General features: G+C 42.0%; 1 protein-coding gene across 5 annotated transcripts in view; it reads right to left on the bottom strand.

The window, feature by feature from the left end:
• The window catches only part of FYN (FYN proto-oncogene, Src family tyrosine kinase), a 148225-nt gene that overhangs the window by 29361 nt on the left and 94575 nt on the right, over nucleotides 1-24289 (bottom strand). For all 5 annotated transcript variants that reach the window (XM_064707907.1, XM_064707906.1, XM_064707903.1 and 2 more), the window contains 5 exons: nucleotides 11978-12235; nucleotides 11350-11446; nucleotides 6689-6787; nucleotides 5485-5588; nucleotides 1134-1283 (listed from right to left, as the gene is read on the bottom strand). In XM_064707907.1, the coding sequence (XP_064563977.1) occupies nucleotides 1134-1283; nucleotides 5485-5588; nucleotides 6689-6787; nucleotides 11350-11446; nucleotides 11978-12224 (697 nt within the window). In that variant the 5' untranslated portion in view covers nucleotides 12225-12235. The remainder of the gene's footprint in view (nucleotides 1-1133; nucleotides 1284-5484; nucleotides 5589-6688; nucleotides 6788-11349; nucleotides 11447-11977; nucleotides 12236-24289) is intronic.

Raw genomic sequence — 24289 nt, forward strand, 5'->3', positions numbered from 1 at the left:
CTGTGCATGGAAAATATGCCATCCAAATAAGCTGACCACAGGAAACTAAAATTTGACACCGGTACAGTGAGGTGGTAAATTATCTTCCTTATATGTGAGTTTTTGTATCTCATTTAGTTTGAAGTAGAGTCACCAGAAACAACTAGAAATTCTCCCTGGCAGCACACACCCATCAGGAATTGGGTGGAGAAGACAGCCAGATGTCTAGTATGAATAGCATAAGAATGCAGCAGACAGAATACAAAGAATACAGAAAAAATGCCCCGCAGAGAAGCTGATTTCCCAAGTAAAAATTATGAAAAGTTTTTGAGCAGCAAGCATTTGGGGTAATCTGTTAATAATATTATGAAAAGCTAAAGTAAAGGGAAAAACCCCAAAGAGCAAATAATTCAAAACACAAATTTCTGCTTAAAAACTGACCATGCTGAGAAGCATGGCTATGTTCTGTGTAAGAACCAGTTGTCCTGTGCAGAGGTTTGAGGGGCTTTGAAGTTGCATTTGTTGTACACCAATTGCCAGTGACAACAGGATGTACTTTTGGGTGGAACAGTGCATGCCACACTTTATTCACAGGAATAATAAAAAAAAAGTTTGGTGGGTGGACACAAATAGTGTGCATAAAGAAACATGCACATTGCCTTATTTATTTAACATAATCTAGATGCACATAGAATAAAAATTCAGTGGGAAAATATATTTAATGTATCTAATACATGAAGAACTTTTGGCCATTGTTTTAGGTGACAGAATTCCACAATGCAATTCCTATTTGCTTCATTGGCAATAGTGTGCTGCAAAATGGCGTATCTTAGCACTCACTTATTCACAGGGAATTCATGCTTGGATATGTGCAAGTCAAATTTGGTAATTCTCTTTGCTCAGAAAAGGGAGAGCTGACAAAACCTTTAACACAGTGAAATGTTAGGTTTTAAAAGCTCTGCTGCTGTCTCCCATGAACAGCACTCAAAGACATTTATAACTCTAATGGGAAAGGGATAACAGAAGATGCATTACAACAAGCTAGAGTCATAGATCAAATGACTCTTTAGGGCATCTTACACATACATCAGCTCAGCAGCAAACACTTTTGTTTTAAAATACTTCAGAGTGCCATGTATTATCTGAAAAATTACCTGAGTAATGCTGAACCAGCTGCTGAAGAGTTTCAAATTGTGCCCGAGTTGTGATATAATATCCACCATTGTCAAGTTTACGAATCTTATAATGTTTGACATGATCTCCTTTCATATCATCCCAGTCTCGAATAGACAGGGAATAGGCACCTGTTCCAAGCAAAGGAGAAAGAAAAAAATTGTAATTAGCTTTTAGTCACAAAGATTTTGGTTTTCTGGTAAGTTGCTACAAAGTGAATGAGAAATTGCTTCCAAAAAGCTCACCATATCCTGAAAAAGAACAAATTAATCTAACACAATGAGGTAAGCATCAGAGAAATCTTGAGATGTTCACACTGTGTCCCTTTCACAATGTTCTAGAAAGGTACTGGGACTTCTGTGTAAATGAAAACTCACATTTTAACATTTACTGCTCCAGGCTGTTAAATTGACTTTTCCTATTCTAAGTGTCAGGTTACACTGCAAATACTGTCCTTTATGTAAATGCCAGTGGGTGGTAAATATCAAGATTTTGAGGACAGGAAGCTCTGGAGATAATGACTTTATATGTGGGTAGTGTTGTTACCTGGATGAATCCCAAACTTCTTTATAAACAACCAAACAAGCATATTTTGTACACCACAGTCTTTGGATGGTAATATTACACCAAGACTGAGCACCAGTAGATCTGAAAGAACTTCACATTTAACTTCCCAAATCCACGTGGGGCTTTAGAGCTTACTAGTGGGATTCAGATGCCCTAGCACAGGGATTAAGTGCCATGTGAGATGCCTCAGGACACGCTGCTTGGCAGTTTTCCCACAGGCTGTCACATTTTTCCAGCCATGTGGATGCCCTGCAGACATTTGAAATGGCTCTGGATGCTCAGGGCCATGTGAGCCTCAGTTGATGGGCTGGATTTAGTTTTAGGTGCAGTCGTGGCAGTCTGCAGGTGGGCTGGGGGTTTGATTTATCCACCCATGCATAAGCCCCTGGTGCTATGAGGGTGGCTGAGTCCCAGCCCAGTTTCCATGAGAGCTATGGCACTGTGGTGTAATGCCAGTGTGGGCACTCGGTGTCTGCAGTCAGGGGCAGCTGAACAGAGCCTCAGCTTCCTGCTGGCTGCAGAAACAGCTCAGGCACCTCCGTGGGGACCTGCACCTTCAGGTGACTCACTCTGGATGACAGTCCTGTTTTACAGCCAGTGACACACGTGTTGGTTGTAAAAAACCCACTTTTTTACAGTGTAACGCAGCATCTGAACAAAACATGGTGCTTTTCAAAGGCAGCAAAGAAAACAAGTTCTCTCTCATGGCTCAGACAAATATTGTGTTTACTCAAGGGAATTTAGGTACTGAAAGGAGAAGAGGAAACTGTCAGCTGCAGAGAGCTCAGGGAGGCCCTCCTTCTGGAGCCTCTGCTGCTTTCACTGGTACCATGTCAGCTAAGGGCAGAAAAGGAAAACCACCAGCAAACAGTTTTGTGTGACATGAAAGGTGGTCCAGTGTAAAATGTCTTTCTTGGATGAATCCTCAGGAAGAAGCCTCCTTGACCACATTAATCAACAACAGGTTACACTGGTGGGTGGCTGATCCCTGAGGGAGATGCAGTGAGCAAAACCTCTCCACCCTGACTCCAAGGACTTCTCAAATTCCCTGTTGTTTGTCCCCTATATAGGAGGAAAAGAGCCAACACTTAAAACAGATGATTCTGGTTTATTTGAATGGGAGGCACCCTTAAAGGAGTGTCAGGGGTTGTTTTATGTATTTTTTTAAAATTTGATTTTAGTTTCATGTATTTATTTTGGTGGGGTTGGAGCTAGATAATCTTAAAGGTCCCTTCCAACTCCAGCCTTGCTGTGATTCTCTGATTTCTAAGTGTAGACAAATACTGTTTGTTTAGGACAGTTTTCTGAAGAGGCTCTCCCCGAGTCAGTGCATTTGTCTCAACTAGGAGTTCGAAGCTTTTTGGTGATTTGCAAGCACATCTTGTGCATGCTTTGTACCACCACTCTGGGCTGTGCATTGTCAGCCTCATCTCAGAATTCTCCAGGCAGTCTTCTCCACCTCCGCATTTTTGAGTTTTGATCCACTGGCAGCAGCTGTATTTTCTTTAGTCACGCTCCCTGCCTATCTGCTCACTATTTTAGATTCTTTAGGGAAATGTAAACAATCTGTGGTTCCAGGTCTGCAATCAGAGCTGTGTGGGTGGCCCTCAATGGACCCCTGTTGACCTCAGATCAAGTTGCAGAACTGGAGCTTTAGCTCAAACCTGGACATAAACAAGAACCAAGATGATTTCATTATTCATTTATTTAGGCTGTTGGTTATCTATACCATTCATTATTCTCTGATGATAAATTAAAATACAAGAGATAGAAGCAATAAAAATTTGGGATAGAAATACGACATTACAATATATCATGCTAATGATTTTTTTAAAAAAGCCAAACAACTAAAACCAGACAGTCTTGAAAGGTGGAGATTGAAACCAGGTGAAGGATTATGCAGACAAGAGCTGATGAAGCACCTGGGTAGTCAGGCATTGAAAAAATGAAAAGCCAGCTCCATATGATTTATTTTGAAAGTAAGAAGAGAAGGCAACCATGATCAAGGGAAGTTCAATTCATGCTGAAATCACCCACCATGATTACTTCTAAGAGGATCCTGATTAATTTTATTATTGTTATTATTTAAAGCAGAAGGGACAATTCTAGGTCAAAACAATTCCTGCCTTAAGCCCACAATGGCTGGCTGGGATAGGGCATTTTGAGAAGACTTATGGCAGAACACAGCACTTGAGCCCACGTAATTGATTTTTTTCTCTCTCTTAAACAACAAGCTCTCTGTTTTCTTCTAACTTGAACACCCCAAGAATGAGAAGGGAAATAGGCATTTTTGACAATAAAACATACATGTCTGGTTTTTTCCTATAGCTTTGATGCAAACCCTGTTTGAAGATGTAGAGAGCCTTAAGTTTGAATGCAGAGAAATGTAACTTGCTGCTGTAAGTCCATCCATGATGGATTTCTACATTTTTCCAATGCATTTGTGTCTCACAAGAAATTAGAAAAACCCCTGACTTGGCTAAGTAAACAGCTCTGCAAAACATATCCCCTATCACTGTATAAGACCTGGGGAAGCCAGACTAAACTGATAATGTGGTTTAGAGAAACAGTGTTGGGTTTGTTTTTAGGATCCATGGCTGCATATATGAGTTTTTAAACTTGGCACAGAGTGGGATGAAGTCCTGCTCCTCACACACATCAGAGCAACTGTTGGTGAAAAAAAACAGGTGGAGGCTATTTGCAGAAAAAGAACAAGTTTGAGCCTGTCTTGCTCCTGGTGAGAATGCCTCACTGCTATGGGAAGCTGTGGGGTGACAAGAAACTGTCTGCCTGGAACAACAGCAAGTCTATTCAGATTCTGTGTCAAAAGCAGTTTTCAGAGTTATAGGCAGCCAAGGAAGAATCCAGTGACTTCAGGAGGCAATGATGCAAAGCTTACAATTTTAGAGGATTGAATGCAGCATCTGAAGATAGGTCAGGGAGAGAGGAGTGCAAATACTGCTTCTCTTCTTTAAACGCCTTTACTAGCCATGACGTTTTGCACGCTAAGCCTAGCTGATAGTGTGCTCTGATCAAAGCACTGACAAGTCGGTGCTTTAATTATGTGAACCATCATTAGACTACAGAACTTGTATGGAATTAATTCTAGTGACTTATGCCTCCCACAGCTTTTGTTCTGGATTGTTGGTTAATTGAGAAATGGCCAGGTTTGTTTTTGGTTAGTTGCAAGTTTTCTGCTCAATAGTTGTATGAATTAGAAAGATCTTTTCATACATGTGAAGCTATTGAAGAAGATGTTGACAGGCCTTGTGAGCAAAACGTAAAAGCAAAAATAGCACACGCCGAGAAAACTGGAACTCCTCCAATATTTTTAAAGGGAAGGAGGAAAATACACCCTTCCACTCAACTTCAGCAGAATGGCTACAGCTGAATACTTTATGAATATATTAATTAGAAGTATATTCAAGTCTTTTCCCTGTTAATATGTGAATTTAAAACTGCTGCATAATTTTTTGTCTCCTTTTTTTTGTTCCCCCCAAGGATCCAGCATTTCAAAGGATCACACCATGTGGCTTGCACTGAAGATACCATGGGTTGAGTGTGAGTTGTACTTTGGTTGTTCTCTACTTTGAACACTCACCCTAAGACCTAGGATGTCCAGACATCCAATTCTCTAACACAAATACATGCAAAAATGATACTTAATCTCTGCCTGCCTTCATACCACTGACAACAGTATTTCACACACTCAGCACAGTTTTTCCCATATGATCTTCCCATTCCCAGTCAGAATGCCCATCCTACCTTTGGTAGTTTCGCTTTCCCGGATCAAGAAGGTACCTCTGGGGTTTCCAAACGACAGCAGCTGCCTCTCGGCATCCTTTCGGCCCAGCTTGCCAAAGTACCACCTTAGGGAAATACCAGAAATAGTAAGGCAAAATGTGATGTAGCAACACTAAACAGTGTCACAAAACCCAGACACAGAGAGGATTTTGTGTGGAACCTGTGCTTACTCAGATACAGCTGACCATTTTTGTCACACTGTGTCGCTTTTATCATGCTGGAAAGCCAATGTGACAAAACACACAGTAGATGTTCCCTGTGCTGGGCAGCAGCTCTTTGCACTGAGCCTGTAATCAGCAGGTGCTGAGAATGTTTGGTGTCCTCCAACAGAGGCCAGACTTGGACAAAGAGAGGCCAAGATGTGGTGGGTGGAAGGTATACACAAGGAAAAGGGCAGAAAACTGTTGCTGCCAAAGAGCAGTATTTGTAGAGATGTTGCTATAAATATTTTACTTGCATAGTGATTTATTAGTACTCAATATTTTTGTTGCAGCACAGCTATAAAATCTCAGCAGAAAGATGAGATTCAACCTTGATGAGATTCTATATGAGGCTTTCAGAGGCTTTTACAGTCTTTTTTCCTTCCTGCAGCAACGTTTTTGTGTTGTTTCCCAATCAACCAAGGACAACCTGGAGTACAGACTCCAGGAGTACCTGCTCAGCTCTATAAGCTCCTCCACTGCATCTTTTATACTGGAAATAATGTGAATACACACATCACTCCTTTTCACTGCATAGATGGGTCCTCAGTAGAGCTTTGTGTATGCATTGTGGGCATCCTATCTATCCTGGATTTGTATTTGTTGATACAATGTGTCCTCTTTAATGGACAGTTTGCACACTAATTGACTCAAAATATTTTTACAAGTTGCTTCAGGAAAAGCAAGGACACCTTTTGGTTAAAGCTTGAAATTAGCTGACAGTTGAAAAAATGAAGCAGACCTGTGTTCCTTTAGGTTTTCTTCCTTTGTTTTGACATTGAAAAAGCACTGAGCTCGTGCTTCTTTTGTTACTAATTACCTAATTATTTATCAGTGCAGTTAAGAACTGAAATAAATATAACGTAAGTAATTTGAAAAATCACTGCAATCAATCAAAACCAACTCCTCACACCTCCTTCTAACACTGCACTAATGGGTCTTTAGAACAGAAAAAGAAAACATACTCCTCTGCTTGGATGGAATCGACTGGAGCCACATAATTACTGGGAATGTAACCAGTTTCTCCTGTTGTCAAGGAACGGGCCTCCCACCAGTCTCCTTCCCTGTGGAAACAGAGGTGAGGAGGAGAAGTGAGAGCAGGACACAGCTGTACAGACAATGATGTGACTTTGTCTTCAGTTCTCGGTCTCAAGGTTGTTTATTGTATCTTATGTATAAAATTCTTTCTCCTGCCCTGCCGAGGTCCGTCCAGCAGGACAGTCCAGGCACTCTGCCTGCCCCCAGGCCTGTTATGTCTTTATACTAAAAATTACGTATACTATGTTTACAATTACTTTCCAATACCTATCACCTATGTTAGACTGTGAGCTTCTACTCTAAACCAAGCCAAAAGTGCCAACATCACAGGAGAAGATGGTGACCAAGAAGAAGAAGAAGAAAGGCTGGACATGCCTAGATCCCTCCATCTTGCCCCCCTAAATCCCCATTCTAAAAACCCCAAAATCTATTTTTTCACCTCGTGATAAATTCAGTATTATTCTTCTTAATTTATTGTGGCTTGCAGATCTTCATCTAAGGTTGGTAATTTGCTCCATGGGTCATAATCAAAGCCACAGGCATTTTGGGCTCTGTGCCAGGGTCTCTGAGCCCCCTGCCAGGGGTCTTAGCTGCTCAGGACAGCCAGAGGGATGTCCTGGGTCCTGACAACTTTGCTAACAGCACCCAGAACTGCACAGCTGTAAGAAGCCACAGCCACTCATCTCTTTATCACCGGTGTGCTTCTGAGAGAGCTGTTTGCATCTAAACCCCGAAAAATGTACATATTTCTTTACATCTGGAATTACTGCAGCAGTGATTAGTACTGTAGCCTTTCAGATGCAGCATAATGGCATGAAGAGGCAGAAGAGCCCAGTGTAATCAGGTTTGGTGAGGGCTGAATTTGGACTAGAATATTGAAAAGTGTATCCATAGCAATTATTCTAATACAGACACTTGAAAAAGCTTACAGGAAAGTTGCCAAATTGAATGCTGTGTTCTGATTTTGGCTGGGAATGAGTTAATTTTCCTCAAGGCAGCTGCTGTGGGACTGTGTTTTGGATTTGTGCTGGACACAGCACTGCTAGCTGATAACACAGGGATGTTTTCATTCCTGCTGAGCAGCATTCCCACAGTGTCAAGGCCTTTCCAGCCTCCCTCCCGAGCAGAGAGGGGCTGAGCAGGGGTCTGTGTGAGGGGACACAGCTGGGACAGCTGACTCCAGCTGACCACAGGGGTATTCCATAACATACGGCAGCACGCTCAGCATGTAAAGCTGGGCAAGAAGAAGGACAAGGGGGGAATGTTTGGAGTGATGGCCTTTACCTTCCCAAGGCATGGTTAGGCATGATGGAAGCCTGCTTTTCTGGGGATGGCCAAACATCTGCCTGCCTATGGGAAGCCATGAATGAATTCCTTGTTTTGCTTGGCTTCTGTGCATGACTTTTGCTTTACCTGTTAAACTGCCTTTATCTCAACCCATGAGTTTTCTCACTTTTCCCCTTCTGATTCTCTCCCTGATCCTACCACGGGAGAAGTGAAGCCCCCCATGGGGACTGTGTGGGGCTGAGTTGTTCTCTGAGGTTAAACCACAACACAGTGTCACATCACTGCTGATTTTAAAATTCTATGTGCACAATTATCTGAAACCCAAAGATATCAAAAAGCCATCTATCAATATGGCATTTTAGATGGCCCTTAAGGATCACACTTCATTGCCTAGATTCCCTCTGCTGGCCACCTGGAGGAGGTAGCACAAGACAAGGCTGCATTTTCAAATACTTGCAAAAAGCTCTTCTTCTACAACATTTAAATGTGAAGAGGTTCATGCAGGACCATCTTAAGGCAGCATTCTGCAGGCTTAGCATGAATTTTTGTCTTACACTGGTGCAGACAGTGGGACACGCTACTGCTTTTCAGAAAATGCACATTGCTGCAGGCTGTGCAGCTTTAAGAGAAGTTTATTTCTCAGCTTTCTGCAGGATGCAGTGGCTTGGGATTTACCAACTTCTATTTCATTCTCAGCACCAGTGAGAATGAAATAGAAATTGGTGAATTCATCAGTGTTTAACTCTACCACTACTAATAAGCATTCTCTTTTCTATTTCTGGACTGCTTAGAAACTCTTTCTCAGTTCCCCTCTCTGTAAACCAGAGACTTGTTCACTAAATAAAACACTATTATCAAATGTGACTGGAGAATTCAGCCTCTTCTGGAAGCAAACAATTACAGAAAACACACTGTGTAAGCTATTACTGGAAGGAAAGGTTGTGTCAAGGTGAATTCTTTAAATTTTCAACTTCACTTTATTTAACAGTTCAAAGGAGCACGAACTCTATGGAAAACAACTAGAAAACAGCTGTGATTAGTCAGAAAGGAGACTTTCCAATTTTACAGTTCAAGAAACATGAAGTGCAAATAGCTTTTGCAGAGGTTGACACTGTTTTAATACACGCTGTGTGCATTAGTATGTCAGGCAAATGGCCCTTTCTGTTTGTGTCTCTGGTGGTGCCAGTGAAGTGCTAACCCTTCCCCCCGATGCTGCTGTAGAATATTTCTGAGGCACTTGCCACACTGAGCTTGATAAATTGTACCATTCCATCTCCTCCTTACTGTGCAGAGAGTCCACTAGATGGAGGTATTTTGTCGTATCTAGGGAGGAAAAAAGCACTCCTGTGGATGCTCCCAACGTCAGGAACAACCCCCTCTGCTTTGACAGAGAAGCTTAAATCTCTCAAAGCACTGCCAGAAAGGAGGAGGAATGCAGGCTTTTTTCACAGCTCTTAATTTCAGACCTGCAGCTGAGGTAGGAGGCAGCTAGTCAATGGGGCCAGACAGGGAGTGGTGGTGGGAATGCTGGGGATGCCCAGTGTTCCAAAGCTCCACATTCAGGCTCTGATATGAACCACTCTGCAGGTGCCTCTTTCACCCAGACTGCCTTTAGTAAAATTTCTGGGTTCAAATCACAGGGATACCCCCTGTATGTCATTTCAGGTGTTGTGCTGAATGTTTACTCCAAAGCACAAATCAAATTTCGGTTTTTGAAAGCTAAAGCAAAATCCAAATCCAAACCTCTCCAAAAATTCCAGACCAATTTCTTTTTTTGCACATATTGGCAAGCAGCATTGGCAGGTGCTCTTAAAAATGAGCTTATTTAATGTAATTCCTGATGTAAGTGAAGAGAGGTAGCATTCTTACAGAAAAGCAAATTTCTGGAGATTCCCAGTCTGGCTGTCACTACTCCAGGGGTGTGGTTAGGGCCATGTTTATAAGCAAATACATCTAACTACAATGGGAACTGAGTTTCTATGATCCTACAGGAAAATAAATGAATGCCTGGTCTTTTTTCCTTGCTTAGAAACCCTTCTTCCAGGCTGTAATTACCTGCATCAAAATGCATGTACTGGCAGCCACTGACATGAAGGGGAATCTCTCTGTCTCACCAGCTCCAAGGATGACAGCTCTGTAAGTCCTGGTGAGCACCACCAGATTCCACCAACTGGCATGTACAAGGTATTTATAACGCGTGGAACTTCTTGTTCCAGGTTATGGCATAGTTTGTGCAAGGTTAGGAAAGCACAAGGCAATGTGAACAAAAATGGATCATAGGTTTAAAAAGGGTTTGTTTCCAACCTCTAATTTAGAAGCAGAAAGGTTTTAAACTGCTGCTCCCTCTACAAATTGTAACTGAAGTTTCTGTGCTTTCATCTACATCAAAGCTCTTTCGCTTCATGAAATATTCCACTGAATTACCTGATTTTTAAAACAACTTCAGTGCACACTGAGCCAATTCCAACCCTTCAGTGGCTATATTAAAATTAACAGGAGCTGCACCAAGGGTGAATTCATCTCATTGTCACAAATTATAAAAAAAAAGAGAGGACCAATATCACAAAGCCCTTAGAAAGTGACATACTTGGTTGTTAAGCCATTTTTACCTCTACATGATGGCAGTAGTGAACATAACACAGAGCCTGCCACTTTATGCTCTTAGCCAAGAATTACAAGATGTTCAGATATAGGTCAGTAGCACAGTGAGTTTTAGAAGTTATTTTTAAATTGCTAAGGGATTTTTTTTTCTATGGGCAGTTGATCAAATTAATTTTAAGTTGATGATTTCCAGGATGGAAATGTGGTTTTCATGTCAGATGCAGCAGAACCTAAGAAGTTCTGACTCCATCACTTATCTTTAAAAGGACAAAAATGCTTTTAAACTTGGAATATACATCTTTTGTGAATCACCTTTTAGCTCATTTCTGTGTAGGGATACTTGCAGCAGATTGGAAAAAGTGTTAGTACATGCCTTGCAGAACCTCTGTAGCTACTGATAAAGTACAAAGCTGGTAGTCTCAGTTCTGAATGTGGGGTTACTGTAAAAGGTAAGCAGTAAATCACACAATCTAACACTTTTTTAAAAGTAAAGCTGCGTGTGGTTGAAGTGTTTTTTCCCCAACAATACAGCACTTTGCAAAAGTGCACTAAATGCAAGGATGAGAAAGTAAGCATACAGTAAATCCCCTCCGTACTTGAATACCCAACATCAGATTTTACTAATAGCATAAGCAAATGTTATTGTAAACATTTTAAGTTTGAAACTATTAAAAAGTAGATTCCCAACCCTATAACTTACGAGCTGTTAAGTATCTGGAATTTTTCTCCTTTGTGAAAACTCAAGTCATCTTCTGTTCTTGCTTCATAGTCATAAAGCGCCACAAAAAGAGTTACACCTAAAGAAAAAGATAAGTGGGTTATACTCCATCACAAAGACAGGAGGGAAAGGAACCTCAAGAGATGTTGTGGATAAGCCACAGGTAAGCTGCTCCAATTGCTGAGGAGCAAACCAAACTGAACCCTCCAACTTTTGAATGACTCTCATTTCTCTGGTCTTAGGCAGCCAGTGGGCCTCCTTCACTCTGCACAATCACAGCATCCCAGGCAGGCAAAGGGGGTTGAAGAGACAGTTTAGACATAGCCATGCCAAGTATTTAACTACTGGAGGTGGCTCAGCCCACACATTACACTCCCTGGTAGAGAGATGAGGCAGTTAGCCAAATTTGGCATGTACACATAATTTCTCAGCGCCAAGTGAACCTGCAAATTAGCAAAAGACCCAGCTCCATCCTACTTCAGTTCTTCACACTATTTAATGAAATAACTCTTCCTAAAAGCAACATGCTGAGACAGTCAGGCCTCTGCTGCACACATGACTGACACTAGGAACACTAAAATAAGATAAAAAGATAATAAAATAAGCTCACCTGTTCCTCCTCTTGTACGCAGCGTCCCTGTATGAGAGGAGGAGTTGACTCCACCAAACACAGTCAGTCCTTGGCCTCCTGTGGCATGGAAGTTGTTGTAGTTTGGGATTGAAGTCACACCAAAGCTAGGATAGTGCTGAGGAGTAGGATCTGTCCCATAGCGGTAGCCTGAGCTTTGAGTTAAACTGCCATCCCTCTCATCAGTCAGTTTTGTTGCTTCTTTATCCTTACATTGCACACAGCCCATTATCTAAAATCCTAGGAAGGGAAGGAAAAGATAGGTGCTCATATGTTGATGCTCACCAGATGTCCTCCAAACACACATATGATGAGGCTCAAATAAAGTTCACTGCTCAAAAGTTAAGTACTTTGGAAAAAAAAAACAAACTGCATTGGTTTGAATATAAACAGCAACATGTTGGAAAAAACCTCACACAAAATCTTCCCCTCAGTTTTCCATTGAGGCCTGGGGAAGGGGATCCTGCCTGCTCTTAGGGCAGTGGCAGATCTTTGTCCAGCCCTGACAGGCAACATTTTGCACAGAGGGACCAAGAGGATGAAACCCATCTTGCTCACCCTCTGCCAGGAGATGCAGGAGATGCAACTAGCAGGCTAAGGACTCAGCCAAAAAAGTGCAGCTGGAGGTGTTCAAGACTGCCCCCAGAACACAGAATCAGGCACTTAACTTGTGGCTCATATTTGACCTGGCCAACTACACAGGAGTGGACTTCACCTAAAGACAAAACCCTTCTTCCATTGCTGAAGCTCTGCATGGCAGGCAGAAAAAAAGCCACAGTGAGCCAAGAATTATTACAGCAGGAAAGTAGGAGGGAGATATCAGAGGGCACAGCTGACAAAAAAAAAAAAGGAAGTTCCTTTTCAAGCAATACCAAATTGAAGACTAAAACCACTGGTAACAGGAGGTGGGGCTGGCAAAGGCACATGTTAAGAAACCAGAGAAAGTCCCAGAAGAATTAACACATCAAATGCAGAGCAACTCCAAGTACAGATTCTGCACAGGATGAAATTGAGAGGGTTTCAAAATTTACAGCTTCAAAAAGGTTGCTCCAAGTTTTTTAATTCTTGTAACCTCTTGCTCAGCACCCTCATGGGGCACTACCAGCCTGGGTTAAACTCTTTTTATTTTAGAGAGTTTATTTTAGCCTCTCTCTGCATGGAGGGTGATTCACCACAGCTCAGAAGCAGTCCTGCAAGGTTAGTCCTGTTACCTGGTGTTGCCTTTCATCTGTAGTTCTAACTTTCTTTAATCCATGTGGTGCTGTGACTGAATTCTTTCCTATTGCCCAAGTTGAACCTGGACACAAAACCTGAGTTTCTGGAGTTGGGTGGGATGAACCTGGGCAATCAGATACTTATCTGGATGCCTCCTTGATCTGAACCAGTACAGTGACTGTTAGATGCAACCTGGCACACTAACAACACACTGTGAATAGTGGGGTTGTAAGAGAAGTGGCAGAAAAAACCCTAAAAAAATTGCTTAATAGACACAGTTTTTTCAGAATATATAAATAGACAGGGAAAAAATGCAGAGAACGAAAAAAAAAATATAGTGAAGTACTATTTATTTTTGCCCCACATTTCAGACCAATATCTGTCACTTTGGGTAAATAAAAAGTCTATGCTTTCTAAATTTCTGTAATTTTTCTGTAGCTGCTAGGCTGGCTATTTTCTATACCTTACCCCAACATCAACACAGGAAATTGGTTTTGACAAACTCATGGGATTCAGAAAAATACTGTTTTACCAGTGCTAATGCTTGAAAAATTATGCAGCAGCTCCCTGTTTTTCTGTGACAGTGCACAGTCTGGATACCTGCTTCCCACATCTCACCTGCCTAATTAAAAAGAAAAACACTTCTGCTGAAGGGTATTTTCTACAGTTTGCAGATACTTCCAGTTATTCTACAAGTCAGTTCAGAAAAACAAGCATAATTTTGCTTGCCCAATGTGACACCCATCCACAAGAAGGACCAGAAGGAGGATCTGGGAAAATACAGGCCTGTCAGTCTGCCCTTGGTGCCCAGGAAGGTTATGGAAAGCTCACTGTGAGCGCAATCACAAGGCACACACAGGATCAGACCCAGCCAGATTGGGTCTAGGACAGGACACAGCCCTCAGTGCCATGGCCTAGTTGACAAGGTGGTAATCAGTCAAAGGCTGGATGCTATGATCTCAGAGGTCTTTTTAACCTAAATGATTCTGTTTTGCTGTAATTTTATCTTTATTTATTTCCTGGAGTTGTATTGCCTGCAGCTAGCACGGGTCTACGCTCTCTTGCTCTTAGCCTGAATTAAAACTGCCCTTTTTGCATTTCTTTATCCCTTCAAGACACCACATCCACTCAGCAGGGCTCCCTCACGAAAATGTTTAAGTCTTTTGGGGAGAACAGAAAAATGGACTCCTGACTCTTCACTTGCTGCATGGGTGGCATGAGCTGGGATCCCCCAAGAAACTAAAGCAACAACTGGTTGAGGGAAAGGGGTTTGCTGCTGTTACTGCTGCAGCAGCCATGCTGACCTCCCTCCTCTGCTCGCCCTGGAAGCTGGGCTGGAGCTGGAGGTGCAGAGTGTTGTGCATCCCCAGGACCAGCAGTGGCACCAGGTGAGCCACAGGGAGCACGAGAGGTGCAGAGGTGCCCTGGCCAGCTTCACATCAGCTGAGAAAAACTGCTTGTGGAACCAGGACTACTGCTTTTACCATTTCAACAGCAGGACAGTCTGGCTCTGGAGAGCCTTTGTCTGGAGATGGCACTCAGAACTGAGGTTTTCCTGGCTCCTCTCAGACCCTCTGTGAGCACTGCCAGAGAGTGAAGCAGGACCACACGGAAGGCAAGAGCCCTGTGGAGGGATGGCTCATCTCCCTGCAGAGCCCAGAAGGCTTTGGGCAGGAGGGATGAGTCTGGGATTCACTGCTGGGACCTGCTACACCTCTGTGAAAGCGTGGCTGTGATGTGCAGAGAGCAAAACATGGGCCGGAGCAAACACTGCGCGGGAAACACCCCCAGAGAAATCCCAGCTCAGCAGGAAGGGAGGAAAGGTGCTGACCACCTGAGCAGGGAAGGGTAAGCCATTAAATCAGCCTGCCTAAAAGCCGCCACATGGGCTTATTCACCTCAGAGCAACTAAGTGATATGCAGGGTTTGCTGTTTCAAGAAGAAATTTCACAGCCTTTTTGTTGGCTTGCAGACTTACATCCCTGTGAAACTCTATCACCTCCTCCCCTTCCCCTCCCAGCTCTGTTTTTTTCTCCTCTTATTTTTTCCCATGTGCTTTCATGAAGAAAGTAGAGAAAAAAATTAAAGAAAAAAAGAGATAGGAAACATGAAATCTGTGAGACCAGTGGGAGGGAAAGTGGTTTTCTTGTTGCTCATTCACAAATGTTCAGCTGAGCAGGGAAAAAAAATCCCCACTGAAATCTGGGAATATTTCATGTATAAATTTACAACTGCTGACAAGACAACCCTACACATTTCATTTACACACTGATAAGGAAAAAGCTGAAATGATAAATCAACTGCAAAAAGAAAAATTGCTACAAGTATTTATCCTGGAAAAAGTGAATAAACAAGGGGATGGTATATATATGTACTGGTAGTTTAAAAAAATGGTTTAGGTTTGTATTACTAGGAGTTATATGTATAGAGAACCAGTGAATTATGAATGTCTTGGTTTTTGCTTGCTTTATCTTTTCACTGGCAACAGCAGCACACAGGGAAGGAGAATTTGATGCAAAGTGAACGACTGACAAAATGGGCTTTTTCTTTCTCTTGTCCCCTCCCACTGTCACAGTGTCTAGACAATCCAAGTATAAAAACTGCTTGATTGCAGCCTCTTGTAAAATGTGACAAGAGGGTGTTACATGCACACATCTTTTCAAGCCAAGTCCCTGAAAGTTGTCTGTTCTTGGCTCAAAGAAACAGCATCGTGGGGAGCTGGCTAAATGTGAGAGAATACATGTATGAGTGTACATGCCTAAAGTGATTTCAGCTTACTCAGGGGTTTCATAGACAATAAATATCACCTCCATTCAGCACTGGCCTTTGTGTCAATGAATGGAATCCAAAAACTAATCTCCTTCAGTATCACAGAGCAGGATTTTAATATCCAAAAGCTTCATCTCCCTGCATGTCAGCATTTGGAGCTGTGGAAGGCTGGAATTTATTCAGCCAGCTCTGAGATCACCAAACAAAATCTGGAGCTGTTTTACACTAAACTCTCTAGAGATGAGCACACAATGTTGCTCATCCAACATGCTGTGCATCTTAGAGTAAGGGAACAAGTTTTTAATCCATTTCCACTAGGAAAGGCAGAATTTCTCAGATGTGTGAGTTATGGGTTGCACAGCATTATCACAGTCTGACACTGGTAATGTTAAAAGACATGTAACTGGCCTAATTAAAATGAACTTCTCTAATGCAAGTAAATTGAATTTGGTTATTTTGAAGTTGTGTTTTTGTGGGCAAGGTAAAACGTGTTTTTATGAAAACATAAACCCCCCTATTTTCATGGGTGTTGAGACTTCCTTAGAGACAAATGAAAATAAACAGTACATTATTTGTCTCCTTTCTTGCCCTTATTACATTTCTTGGATTCCAGCATTAACATTGCAAGCAATCCAACATGTGTCCAACCAGAAGAGTAGTTTCCACCCACATTGTGGAAACATTAGTTGACAAAGATATAAAATTCATTATATCACTATTAATCATTTATATAGTCAGAGCATCCTAATCACTTTTAGGTAGAATACAGATGAAGGCTAAGGAGACATATTAACATTATTATTATTATTACTGTAAATCATCCTCCTTTGGTTTTTCTTTTTGTTCTTGATACAAAATGGAGCCAAAACTGAAACACCCAACAAAGCTAGACACCATCCATACCATTAACAAAAACAAAAGCCGTCCTCTGCTAGCTAATCAAAACCTAGGAAAAGTCCAAGAGTAGGAGGAAAATTCCTTTTTTTATACTTCTATTTTACAAGTAAAAGCTCCACCATGTGATATCTGAAAGCCAAAAGTACTGATTAACCTTTGCTTCTGCAGTAGTAAGCATATGGATGGGGGGAAGAGTGGTGTAAATTCACTCCTTCCGAGCATCAGAAGTTTTCTCATAAGCTTTTGCAACTCACAGCTGAAAGTCTGAATTATGGTACATCTTCAGAACCTTCTTTTTTTGGAGTTGTAAAAGAAAACAGGTCCTAAGAGTGTTTGAGAGAGAGGTACAGAGAGATGCAGGGAAAAGCCTGTGTACCCGGCACCCTTCGGTCCGTGCTGGGGCCCTTCTCCTCCAACGCCTTGCACACGAAAGGGAACTGGCACAGGAGAGGGCTCCAGCCTGCTGAAGAGATGGAGAGCAGGTTCAGACCCTGCAGGGTGCATTCTCTTCCCTCCTGGACTTCTCTGGAATGAAATCTGATGGCATATTTTTAAGATAACTTCTCTCAGTAAAAAACATGAAAGGGAGAGGCTGGATGACTGATAACTAGCAACCGCCTTTTTCTGACCAAGTTTTACAAATCTTGTCTGGAAAGCATCAGCAGGGAAGCTGAGTTAAGAAACAGTTATGTTAAAAGGAAATCAGAAGCACAGAATCCTTGGCTTTTATTCAGTCTCTATGGTGAACAGGCATGAATCAAACTAAGGGTTGCATCCAGCATGGCTGTGAAAAATGAAATCTCTAAGGGCCATCTTCTTGGTGCTTTATGTTTTGCTGAAAGCACCACAGAACTATCAGTCTGTGACATCAAATAACCCAAATTTTATGAGCTACTGTAGGATTTATTATTCAAAATGCCACACTCTGAGTTACCGTGAAGGCTCAAGGAGGACAGAAAAGGCTTTCCAAGAATAAGAACTCCAAGAATTTTTAAAAGAGACTTTAAAAATGACTGTGGAATGCCTCCTGCAGGCTGTATATGGGAATAATCAATACAGAAATTTACCCCGAAGTTGAAATGTGTTACTTTCCATGCCCTATTAGCAGCTCCTAGAGAGAAACTGATGGATTGGGTATTTTGAAACACAACTCTGAAACACATTAAACCCCCAATTTTCAGAAAAGTTTCACTCATCCACTTTGACCCTTACAAGTCACTAGGAAGGCATTCCAAGTTGGGCAACAAATAGGAATTTTAAACCAGTCTTATGTAGGTCAGTAATTCTCATGCTGTCTGCTTGCTGACCTCTCTTTGACTCATATCTATGCTGATGGGAGCATTTTGGATTTCCAGAATTAATACTGTGTCAGTTTCAAGCCAAGTCAAATGAAACAGATGGAATAAAACAGCAACACTTATTGCATTATTTTTTTGTTTTTATCTAGTAACTCTGGGACATTTTAGAGGACTGCCTACATTCCAGCTTTGCCAGGGATTCCCCAATTTTAAGGTCAGAGAGATCCAAAATTTAAAATTAAAACTCCTGGGTGTTATTCATTATTCCCCAAGCTTGTGGGTTGCAGGTTACTATATATACGTATAATTTTTACACTAAGGTCCAATTCAGAAAGAATGTATTTTTACTGCATTGTGATAGATTCAGTTCAGCTTTGAATAAAGCTGGAGATATGTGTAGAATTCTTGCAAATCTACATGTGCACCACACTTGTCATGATGCATTAAAAAAATCTAAATCAGAGAAGACCCAGTACTACCACTGGATGTCCTCTGACTGTTAAAGACATTCAGAAAATCTCACATACACAAAGTCATGTTCCTGAACAAAAAGCCAGAAACACCAGGGCAAAACTTCAAGTATGTTTCAAAACAGCACTCAAAAACTCCTGGGCTGCATAATTTGATTTTTAAGGAAGACCTTTAATGCTTCACTCCCAAATTCTGCTTTAGTGGTCTGAGCAGAAAAAAACTCAGCAGTTCAATTGTTTATGTGCAGCAGTCAAAAGTCAGGCTGCTGCCCAGTGTCCATGGCCATCCACGGCTGGAAGAGCAGGAAGAGCAGTCTCAGCTGAGCTCCTGCTGCCATACTGCCCTGGTTCAAAGCAAATGCCTTCCGCAGTGCTGGAGTGCTCTCACTATTGTTTCTTGTCAGCTTGCAGTTGCTTTGGAAGCCCTCTACAATGGTGGCAGAAGGGGTTCAGGAAAGGGAGCAGCTCCAGCTCCAGCTGCTGTGGAAGAGCAGACCCTGGGAGGGGCTTTGAAGCGCCACATTCTGCCCTGCTGCTCCTCCCCACGACTGGGGAGTGACTGGGGACACGGCCCTGGAAACAACAGCTTCCTGACACCACAGACAAGGTTTAAGTTGTAACACATGCCTGCAAAGCCTGGCCCTGTGCTTGCCTTCCCTCTTTTCCCCCTTGGGACAGGAACTGAAATAGTTATGAAAAATGCAGGTCTGGGCTTCACCTTGCCCGTTTAATTTCATCCAGCCTTGGAGGTCAGCACCAGGGAAGAGAAGGTGCATGTGGAAGGGTTTCACTGAGCTACACCCAGAGCCTTGGCCTCTGCCAGAGGCTGTGAGCACAGCTGTCCATGGGACAGGGCGAGTGGTTACCCAGGGCCAGGAAGGAAGAGCAATGAATGTCTTGGTCCCCCTCTGGCAAGAGATTTACTACAACCCAGACAATCCGTTTATTATCCATCTAGCTATATGATCTATTTATTACAAGTTAGAGAGGAAAAAGGAAGTCAGTGTTCCAGCTGGGCAGGAGGAACAATAAGCACATCCATGTGCTCTTTGAGGGTCAGTAGTAGTGGTGGGGCTGGCTGGCAGCTGTCTGGTGGGGAATGTCACCTGGCAAGGCCACAGGAAGCTGCATTACCACAGTGCTGTTTGAGCAGCCCTAATCAAAAGCTCCCCAGTGCAAGAAGAGAAGATAAACCCTCCAAATTGCCCATGAAAGGACAAGTCTCCACCCTTTTGGTTTTGTTCAGCTTCTTTGCCAGCCAAGTCTGTGAATGTCAGGGCCTCATATTTTTCAAAAACCAGTGAATTCTCTTCCACTCCCTGTGATACATCCCTTTCAGCAAAACCAGAACAAAACACAAGAAGCAATTAAAGGCTCATGCTGCAATCTCTTAAAGTTACAGTAACTGAGTTATGCCTTGTACTGTCTCAGGGCTTTTATTATTTCGAAAAAAAGATGCCCTAGAAAAATGCAGTAGTTCTGAGGAAGGGTTCTTCTGTGGTTTTGTTTTTTTTTTTTCTTTTCCTACTAGCCTCCAAATTTCACCTGTAATATGAAAGAAAAAGTCTTATGTGTAACTAACTTCAGAGGGAAGGCCTGCAGGTTTTACTCTCATGAACTGAACAGCAAGTCAGACTCAAAACTGTACATAGGATTCTTTTAATGCTTAAAATGTGTTAAAAGAATCTTTGAAATTAAGAACTAATGGCAGCAGCTACATACAGTAAACACACTGCTTACTTTAGAGTTAACCCCCACAAAGGACAGATCTATCCCTGGCTCTGAGAGAACACCATGTAAATTCAATGGTGTGAGATTTCGAGCTCCATTCCTCCTTCATCAGGCTGCTTGTGGCAGCTCTATTCATGAGCAGAGAGAAGTGGGGGTGGATGGTCTGCATAAGCATTTGGAGCTAATGCACCTAAATTTTGAAGTGCCTTTTAAGTGTGTAAATTAGAAAACCTATAGCAAGAGAACAACTGCTGCAAATGCCAGAATAATTTTGTCTTGGAAAGAGAAGAAATAAAACAGTCTCTCCACTGATTTCCTCTTTCTTTTTTCCCATTAGGAGAACAGAAAAATGATTGCAGGTTGATTCACACTGTTCTGATTTTTTTCTCTCAACTCTTATTTTTAGATTCTACCCAGGATTAATGGGTGTTCATCAGACCCACAGGATGGGAGCAGTGCAGAGCAGAGTGCCAAATGTGAATCAGGATGGGCAGGGAAGGAAGGGGAGAAAGGGGAAGGACACAGTAAAGAAGTTCTGCCTGTTTGCCACTGTGGACTATGAAAAAGGCACAGAAAAAGATTTTTCTCTCAAAAAACCCCCTCACTGCTCCTCCCCATCCCCCTTCACTCATGCAGGAATGAAATGAACCCCTTCTCTGCCTTGTCTGATTTCTGTGTTGTGATCGGAGAACTTGGAGGATGTGACAGCAAGAAAAAGGGAGCAAGCTGAGTCTCAAATCAGGAGACTTACTTTGAAACCCTTGCAGACACCATTCCCTCCGAAAGGGGCTCTCATTTCTTCTAGGTTGCTACTGCTAACATTTTAATAGAGTTATTTTTTAAATCCCTTATTTTTCCAGTTACACTGGGGGAACAATACTCTTCTTCGTAAACATGAGTAAACGTTTGCTAGCCCACCAGAAACCCCCAGCTTTCTCACCATCACTGTAGCTGGCTTCATCTACAACATCAAAGATGCTGACAGGCAGGGTCCCCAAACTGGGTGGCAACCACACTGTGATAAAGGCAGTGAGCGCTGAAAGTACTGAGTAATGGGGACACACAGAAACCCTGCCTGTGCTCACACCCCCACAGAAAAGCTCTCTAGTGAGACCTGCTCTCTCAAACCCAGCTGTTGCCACCGTGGTTTCAGTGTATAACAGCAGCTGACTGCTAGATGACATCTGAGGTAAGTTTACTGTGTCTGGATGGGGTTCAGTTTCTCCACAGCAGCCCAAACCCTGCTGTGTGTGCTTCAGCCCTGTGAGCAGAACAACGTTGATAACTCAGCCATGTTTAAGTTATTGCTGAGCACTGCCCACAAAGCATCAAGACCTTCTTTGTTTCTCACTCTGCCACTGCAGCAAGTAGGCAGGGGGAGGTTTGGAAAGGGACAGAGCTAGGAAAGCTGAACTCAACTGACCAAAGGTATATTCTACACCCTCAGTGTGTGTGGAAGAGTCCACAGAGGTTTCTCTATTTGTGTGTATTTAAAACAAAAAGGCAAAACTAGCTGGTAATCTGGAGCAGACAGGGAGAGTTTCACTGAAAATGACTGCTCTGTGATACACCTTGTGAAATACACAACTGACAATTCAGGAGATCTGGAGATCTTGTCTGGAGTTCTTCCCTGTTTCTTAGCACAAAGAGACAAAAAGCTGAAGGCCACTGAAATTAACAAGTGTGCTGTCCCCACAGCACAGGGGACACATGTCAGATTTGTGGATTGTGTTGTAAAGGGAAAAGCACCTCTTGATAGGGAACAAATTGACACTCTAAGCCAGGCTAGCTGGGAGGGTCAGGTCAAATAAGCAACCACAAGCACATTTAGCACAAACCGGGTATCGATGAGAACATCAACCAAAGCGAAGGCTGTGAGAAGATGACCCTTTCCAGTTGCTTATATGCTAATTACAGGATTCTGAAAAAAATGGATAAACCCTCTGCCTATGCAAAATACTGCTCTTGAAAAATAATAGCTATATTTAGACTATTATGTTATTAACAGAAACAGCTGTAGCCAATTAAAAAAATCCAAATGGAAGAGGGTGGTGCCAGGCATATGTGTCACAAATGACATCTGAGTGACTGACAACTAGGAAATAAATAATCTTGGAGAGTTACAAGGAAGATGAGCTTCTTCAACACTTACATACAAGAAGTACAGAATTCCTTCTTGGGTTACTGTGGAGACCTTATGTCGCTAGCACTAACGCAGGCCTGTCCTTTCCAAAGGACTACAAATGACAAGTTACTAATCCCTAAATTCAAAAAAGGACTGGCCTTCCTAACCTTGTGAAATTAAGCTCTTGCCAATGAGTCATTTACAACACTGGCCTTGCAGCACCAAAGGGGACAGGAGCAGGTGACAGCACCATCACCACAAGGTGAAGAGCTGAGCTCCACCACACACGAGCTCAACCCCACGGTGGTCACAGCTGAACTGCCTTGAGTCACACGTGGGTTAGCACGGGAGCCAGAGCATCCCTGCTCGAGACTTTGTCAGTAGAGAGGAAATGGTCACAAACCAGAAGTTACTGGTTGTTCAGACTGAAAAGGACCAACACTTTCTGTGGAAATAGTTAACATAGTCTGCAATCAAATCCAGACCAGAATTTTATGCAACATGTGAGCGTACGCTCTTTATAGATACATAAATTAAAATCTAGTGGCATGCTTTCTGAGAAGCAATTTCACAAAACTAGAGCAAATGGGAGTCAAATCAGGCTGAAGGCAGAACATACAGAAAGTTGCTGACATCTGCAAGCAGTTTAAGACATTTCCTAAATGCCTATACTGTTACAAGCATGGAAATGGGCTAGATAAAAATAACACACAACGAAAAAAACCCAACAGCTGGGTTTATCAGGGAAGTGAAAAAACATATAAAATGTTATATAGAAATATATATTATTATTATTATATATATAGCACATGAAAGGGGAAAGAGGAAGAGATAATAAGTAGCAAAAAAAGCTAAAATAAAGATTATACACAGGAATCAAGGAGATACTAGAAAAAAAAGGTGGCACATAAAATCAGAAATACATTTTAAATTTTTTAAAGCAGATTATGAAAGATGAATCCTGAACAATAAAAAATGTAGAAACGTTCATTACAATATGACAGCAGCAGAAGTTATTCAGTAAATGTTTCCGATTAGCACACAGGTAAAAGGCTGGATGATCTGTTTATGATGATGATAATGAAATAGCTTCCCACCACAGCAGCCCCTGGAGAGGGGATGTTAAGCAGTAGATAAACGATTCTGGGTGATTCAGATTAGTTGCTAGAAATAAACTTGTCTCAGAAGGTTTACAGAGGCAGCCTTGGAGCTGCTACTGCATCTAAAGCAGTTCTTGGCCTTTGGGGAAGGACCAAGGACAGGCAGAAGGCTCATACTGGGCTACTATTTGAGAAGGGTAGAAAGTAATTACAGCCCAGTTGGATGAGTCTCCAGTATTTTGCAGAGCATAGAACAACCAGCATTGGTCTCAATTAATAACTTTTTTCAAAGCTCTGTAATTAAAGTCAATTAACTTGGCTTTAAGGAAAATAGATCCTGTCAAACTAATTTGATGTAATTTCTTGCAAAAATTACAAGTACACTTATAAAGGCAGCATCATTAACAGTATTACAAACCTAAGTCATTTGACTAGTTCTGTAGAATATCTTTATGAATGCTTTGAAGCCTACATGGAATGTCTCCATCTGTACAGGGAGAACAGATTCCATTGGTGGAGAGCACTGTATAAGATCAGGCTAAAACCTTGAACCTATTTTATACTGAAGTCACTTTTGAGTCCACAGTCATATTAGAAACATTAAAAAGCTGCTAAATTAAGGAAACCAAAGTGGAACTGTAAATTGGAACTATTAATTAGCAAACAAATGGGTTCCTGTTGGATTCCAC

The sequence above is a fragment of the Zonotrichia leucophrys genome, chromosome 3, assembly GCF_028769735.1.
Source record: "Zonotrichia leucophrys gambelii isolate GWCS_2022_RI chromosome 3, RI_Zleu_2.0, whole genome shotgun sequence".
NCBI classification, from domain to species: Eukaryota; Metazoa; Chordata; class Aves; order Passeriformes; family Passerellidae; genus Zonotrichia; species Zonotrichia leucophrys.